We start from the raw sequence: 7,456 nt of genomic DNA on the forward strand, positions 1-7,456 counted from the left end.
AGTGTATGCCTATAGGGTGATGCCATTTGGGTTGACCAATGCACCAGCAACTTTTCAATGCTTCATGAGTCAGGTATTTGCACCTTACTTGGGAAAGTTTATAAGGGTCTTTTTGGATGATTTTTGCATTTATTCAAGCCGCATGGATCACTTGGAAAAGTTGAGGTTGGCCTTGCAAAGTATTCATGATGCAAAAGGGTGTCTTAATCCTGGAAAATGCCGCTTGGCACGAAGGAAGGTGGTTCTCTTGGGACATGTTATCTCAGAAGAAGGCATAGAGATGGATCCTGAGAAGGTGCAGGCGATTGTGGCCCTCCCACCACCTACCAATGTAAGGGAGGTAAGGAGGATTTTGGGCAAAACAAAGTATTACCAACGCTTTGTTGACATGTTCTATGAGAAGATGTATCCTATAAATCTGTTGACAAAGAAGAATGTTTCTTTCCAATGGGGACCCGATCAAATTCAATCTTTTTGTTTTCTCAAGGAATGCACGAGTCAAAGTCCAGTTGTGCAGCCTCCTAGGTGGGAGGAGGACTTTTATGTGAACCCAAGTGTCTCATCACATTCAGTGGGTGCTATACTCTTGTAAAAGGGAGAGCAAGGGCGTATGCAACGGGGGATTTTTTTTTGCGAGCTTTTTTTGCCGAGCTTTTTGGAGCAATGAACAAGGAGTCCGAGCTTTGCAAAGGACCATGAACTTACTATGAGCTTTGTAAAGGACCAAGAACTTACTTACATATAAATAACAAGCTTTGAAAGATCAACAATATAAATTTCAATCTTTTGATCCACATCATACTTATTGATATAGTTACATATATTCATATATGTAACTAAATTCATGCACCTCATACATATACACATACAAAATATACATATACATACATACATGCAAGAGCTACCTACATACATACTAATATATATACATACATACATACATACATACATACATACATACATACATACATACTTTCTTACTTAAAGGAAAAAAAACAATCCTTTAAAGATAAAAAATATATATATCGATCTGTAAAGTTCCAAACCATGAAAATCTCGATTACAAAGTCTTTGATCCACATCATACTTATTGATATAATTATATATATACATATATCTACCTACATTCATACACCTCATACATATACATATATACAAGAGCCACCTACGCAGCACTAACATATATACATACATTCCATACATACATACTTTCTTACTTACTTAAATATAAAACACAATCTTTTAAAGATCAAAAATGTATATATCGATCTTTAAACTTCCAAACCATGACAATCTCGAATACAAAGTCTTTTGATCCACAAATTATAGCATTCTTCTACATGTCATCCCAACCTAATGAGAAATCTCCCAGACATGCTTTGGCTACCTCCATGTCATTCTCTATCCCCATATAGTGCCTTTTTAACTCTTGGCATGCACGTCCCAAGCCTCCACATCCCGCAAAAACATCCAAGACACTATCTCCTTCACTTGAGAAGGTCTCCACTAGCCACCTACAATGAAATACAATCATAAACGTGCATCTAAGTATTTTGAAAAAGTAGCTATGAAAATGACCAGAATGAAAATTGTCTCACCTAAAGAACATAGGAGATCTTTCTGCACCACCTCGAATGTAGCGCTCCAAGACCATTGTGCGTTGGAATGGATGCTTCTTATTCTTCTCAAAAATGAAATTTCGTTGAGCGTTGAATAACTTCTTTGAAACATTTTGCCCAGCCTCACGATCAATAATAGGGACATGGCAATTTACTCGATAGAACATACTAAGCGCCAATGTATCCACCTACCATAACGAGAAAACATTATGTTTGGATATCCATACCACATAACATGTATACACAAAGGGAAATATTTTAGAGATTATGACTTACCCGTTCTCTCCATTGTCATACAAATAACTTGATTCCACATGAACAGACATTGTTCGATGCATGACCAATCCAACTTTCTTTCCCATGGAATATATTTTAGGAAGTTGATCCATTAGACTCAAACACACAAACCAACCCTCATCAGCCACAAACAAACCAACAAAACTGAGTGTGGCACGTATCAATGATGAAGAAACTTGATTCCATGAGGGACACCCATCTGTATCTACATCAACAACTTGTAAACCTGTAGGAAAGTCAGCCCATACGAGGCGAGCCACTATATCTGAGGGAGCACCTCTATGAGATAGAGCCTTGGGAATCTTCATCAAGAATTCTTCCACACTACATAAAAGATTTATGATGTTTGGTTTTGGTAAGTACAACTTGGAAAACTAATTATATGGTGAAATTATTCTTTTTACCTATCTGAGCCCTCCGAAAGAGTGTGGATGTCTACCAGCAATATGTGTGAAAAACATCTCTCACCTGCAAGTAAACAAGACAAAAAATGAGATGCATTTCGAAAGCACACACTTCTCAAAATAAATTTGCAATGGAAAGTACTCTTACTAGTCATGTCCATGATGTCACGTTGTCCTGACACCTCCCCCTCTTGAAGATGCTCTGGAGGGTCTCTCTCTTGATTTTCATTTGTGGGGTCTCCCTCTTGAACATCATGCATAATGTCAAGACGTCTCTTTGTTCGCCTCTCACGTTGCACTTGAGATGATGTAGATGTATGCTCTTGGTGTGATTGTGGCACTCGTGACAGTGGTGTGGATGGTTTTGGGGCCACGCGCGAGGATCCAACTACTGGAGACTGGGTCAAGATTGTTGGCTGTGGGGAAGGTATTCTAGAGTCTTCTTGAGTTGGGGGCTCTCTTTCAAGCTCAGATTGGCAATTCTTAAATTCTTCAAGAAATAGATCAAGATAATTAGTAAAAAGGTAAAAATCCCCATACCTTTTTGTATATGTATATGTATGTAGATGTATATGTATCTATGTATATGTATATGTACATGTATGTGTATGTGTATATGCATATGTATATGTATATGTATGTAGGTATGTATCTATGTATATGTATGTAGGCATGTGTCTATGTATATGTATGTGTATGTATATGTATGTAGGTATATGTATCTATTTATATGTATATGTATGTAGGTATGTATATATCAAAACTTAACAATGTTTCTTTAAAATCTAACATGCCAATTCTTAAATGTAACATGAACTTTGTATGTATGTAGGAATTTAGTGTATGTATGTAGGTATGTATTTATGTATGCATATGTATATATACATATGTATATACATATGTATTTGTATATGTATATATCTGTATGTATATGTATCTAATATGTATATGCATATGGATAGTTTACATATGTATAGGTAGGAAGGTTTACATAAACATATACATTTACATTTACATGCATATAATTTAGTAGAAAGCAAAAAAGTACCTTTTTCTAGGAGCTCCTCACTTGGAGGCACATGATTTAGAGGATAGTCCAACCACCAAGGACATCTCTTAAATTCCCAATCAGAAACCCCTCTCTCAACCCATTCCTTCGGATACATTGTTTCCGAGGAATTTGGATCTACCCATTCTTTGATTGCTTCCGTCTCTTCGTCCATTAGACCTTGGCCAATGAGTAGCTGCACCCACCTACATGTCCAAAACAAAACAAACAGTACTAAAATATTTTTTTAAAAGCGTATATGTATTTTCTACAAAAATGTAATGGCATTGGAAGATATATACCTATAGACAACCCTCTTTGCGGCATTCTCCACCTCAGGTTGCTTTTGGCCTTCCTTTACTTTTCCAATCTTTGCCCACACCTCATGGAAGGCCCATGGTATGTGTTTCAATCGCTCCTCTTGCACCCATTGCATAAATGGTGGGATGTAGATAACATCATCATATACCAATAAACCCTCCAAAATAGAGTCTACCTCCCCTATTAGCTCTTCCCAATACAACTCTTTCTTCATATGCAGCAACGTCTTTTTGTTATCCCCAAACATCTCTGAAATTACCTTGTCCTTTGCCCTCCCGGTCATAAGCATTTGAAGCAATTCCGTCTTCCTATTTCAGCATCATACCAAACCCATAAGAGATTAGATATTAAGGTTAGTTTATGTTAAGGGAGGTTTATTGACATGTGACATACCTTTGAGTTGAAATCCGAGATATGGCGATTGTGTAGAGCTTTTCTTTGGTCAGAGCAACCAATCCCTTCTTAGACCAATCATAGTTATATACGAGTTGAAAGAATGCATCACCATTGGATGGGTTTGCAATTATGAGCATCTTGTACGCTCTATCTCGAAATGTTTGCTCTACACCACGTCTGGCTTTCTCACATTTTGTCTCATATTCTTGCAACCCCATGGCATGTCTATCAATGCATGATATAGCTTGCTTCACCGCATTTTCAAACGGTGTCTACGTATAACGAAAAGGACTCATTATCACTCACACGATTAAAAAACATTGATAATCCGTTTATTAATGATATTGGGAAATGCAAACACTACCTTCCACACAAGCTGTGCCAAGATTGTAGCTGGAGCATTGTACCATTGCTCTCCACTTCGTCGCTCCAAACTAAGCTCCATTAAAGCCCACCTCCTTACGTCTTCACCTAGGTAGTCCAATATGGATGATTTGTCCGCCATTCCAAATCGTTGAAACATGAAGATCTCATGTGACAATGTGGGTGTCACACTAGTGCGCACCAATCTGTGTTGTAAAGAGTCACAATGAGCTAAGAACTCAACTATGACTTCACAATGTTCATAATTAAGTAGAGAGAGATCACTTACTCATTTTGAGATTGCAAAGCCAATAGCAATTCTCCTTCTTGCTTCTTGTCCACAACCAAAAATTGACATTTGACCCGAACATGGCGTGAGGGGCTATGAGACCAAGCTAGAGAAAGCAAAATAAAGATATTACAATATATTACTTTTAATGTTGCATAAAATCACTCTATGACATTCAAAAGAACATACCTTCGCGCACTCGAGACATCCATGCCTTCACACGATGATTACCATCCTCCCACTCAGTTCCTCTGATTTCATCCTCAAATCTGTCATGTTGTACCACCCAGTTTGGTCCCCATTCTTGCAAGTCTATTTGTGTGACCGCGAAATACATAGAGCTTCCTGGACGTGTAAGTGAAACTAAAAAAGGAGGAGATGCTTCAACATAACCATGGCAGTCAAAAGAATCACGAAACACCTCAAGCTGGGTAGAAACTGTACGGATGGATTCATTTGGAATCAGCCTGCATAAAGGGACCAATGGGGTAGAGGAATTGCGTTGCACAAAAAACTTAGTGAATACATCACCAAGCAATCCCAATTCAATAGATTTTCCAAGAATCCTTCTATGGGTCTCCCCTTGACCAGTACTAGATTCAGGAATCTCCGTGTGAGTTGGAGGAGGTGAGCTCATTTCGTTCTCCAACACAAGCACTTCTTCCTCATGACCAAGAGAATTATGCGCTTCTGTTTCCTCTCTAACAGGAGATACATGTGAGGACAAAGGTGTCCGTGATTGAGCTTCCTCGCTAAGAGTCAAACAAACACGCCCAGATCTTAGTGAGTATCCCCTGTTGTCTGTAAGAAACACACCAAGCCCAAGTAAGCATATCTAAAACAATAAAACATAATCTCAATAGAATCTTCGCTATTCACATCATATACCTTTCTTAGTCTTTGCCTGTTGTTTTCCTGCTTTTCTTGGAGCCATCTTCCTTTCTTTTGCCCTGAATATGAGTAGCAAAAAGTTTGAGGTGAATCACACATAAACCCTACTTCATGTATATAGAAAAACATCAACCTCACACACAAACATCTCCTACTAGTGTGTGTGTGTGTGTGGGGAGAGAGAGAATAGCATAGACATGAAGTGAAGCCACGGATTATATTGAAGAGCTAGAGTTGCAATGGGCTCTTCTGGTTAGAGTGCACATTTGAGGAGAAACCAATAAACCTGAGCTTCCTAGCTTAATAGAAGAGCACTCACATATGCAAGAAAGTAACTCAACAAGATTCCATAGCCAAAGATAAACATAAACATAGAATCATGCAAGAATTAAGAAGAGAACTAGACAATCAAGAAGGAAGGATCTCCAAAGCTTGAGCTCAATAGCAGATTGTATTATGAGAAGTGACCTTAGACACCCTCATAAGTCAGTTATATACAACTGGGCTTTGTTTATCCACCCACACGTGTCCTCTTTACATATACAAGACTTACATGGCCGACTTTCATTACAACAATGGGCCTTTGGCCATATACAACATGAAATATCTAAGCTAGGGTGGGTGGAGATTACAATTGTCTAGATTTCTCACTCGGAAGCAGTGTGAGTGCAAGAAGTTTTGGATGGCCTCATGTTGAAGTGGAGGATTTACTAAAAAAAAATTGACATGCTGCACTGGAAAAATTCGACCATGAAACACTCCTTGAATGTCCTTTGATGATGGGGTGGAAGGTATGGAGAGATGCTTATAGTAGTCATAGATTTTCCTGAGTCAGGTCGATGGCAAAATCAATTGCTAATCTCCGAAATTCTTTTTGAAGATAGATGCGCCACCCCCATGAGCTCTTTACTTCATTGAAACCTTCGAGGAAAGTAGCCATGAACATGTAGATTTTGTAAATGTAGATCTTCAAATTCCTTATGCTCACCCATGAACATGCTTATCACTTCAAGCATGCATTGTTCAATGATGGCTTCACTTGGCAATGAGACGGCAGCGATAGCAAATTTGGAAAGTTGAACGACACCGGCTCCACCTCTTCAAACGCCACCGGCTCCACCTCCATGGCCTCTCTTCCAGCAAGTCCTCCTCTCTAGCTAGTCCACTCCCCCGGCAGAGCCTGGGGATGGTCTGCGCTAGCGCAGACCATCCCCAGGCTCTACCGGGGGAGTGGACTTGCTGGAGTAGAGGCCTGCCATACCCTCATCTCTGAACATGAAGCTAAAATAGTTGTTCAGAAGGTACTATATTTGGTCAATATCTAGTCCTCTTGAGAGCCAATTATTTTTGATCCACCCATGGAGGATGTCTGCTAGTAGCCTAGGATTGTGACACAAACCAATAAGGACCTTGGCTTGGTAAGAATCCATGATTTCCTTTACCAAGTGAAAAGGTAGGGAAACATAGATCTTACCTATTGAATCTCGACACTTCTCTTGCTTAAAAATCCTACGGCCTCCTCCTTCTTCATACCAAGTCACTACCACTTCCAAGCAGCAGCCATGCAAGAGGAGACCATCACATGAGCAAGCATCATGCTTCCTCCCCCGACAAGAAGGCGGCTTTGCTGTGAACAAGCGAGCCTGAGATATGAAGCAGATGCATGCACTCAAATGAGAGAGATGCAGGACTCTACTCCAGCAAGTCCACTCCCCCGGCAGAGCCTGGGGATGGTCTGCGCTAGCGCAGACCATCCCCAGGCTCTGCCGGGGGAGTGGACTTGCTAGAGAGGAGGCCAGCGAGGCGCCTCCCAAACCTCCATCATAGA

The 7,456-nt window shown here is 39.8% G+C and overlaps 1 protein-coding gene across 1 annotated transcript; it reads right to left on the reverse strand.

Annotated features, from left to right (window-relative positions):
* Nucleotides 1-3,542: 3,542 nt before the first annotated feature.
* LOC147628303 (uncharacterized) lies at nt 3,543-5,693 on the reverse strand. The gene is made up of 5 exons (XM_086813032.1): nt 5,626-5,693; nt 5,253-5,538; nt 4,450-4,654; nt 4,175-4,357; nt 3,543-3,548 (listed from the first exon to the last, which is right to left on the reverse strand). Exons 1-5 carry the CDS (start codon nt 5,669-5,671, stop codon nt 3,543-3,545), a joined length of 726 nt encoding a protein of 241 aa, XP_086669158.1. The 5' UTR covers nt 5,672-5,693.
* Nucleotides 5,694-7,456: the final 1,763 nt, after the last annotated feature.

The sequence above is a fragment of the Cibotium barometz genome, chromosome 19, assembly GCF_041138505.1.
Source record: "Cibotium barometz isolate CiBa-2024 chromosome 19, ASM4113850v1, whole genome shotgun sequence".
NCBI classification, from domain to species: Eukaryota; Viridiplantae; Streptophyta; class Polypodiopsida; order Cyatheales; family Cibotiaceae; genus Cibotium; species Cibotium barometz.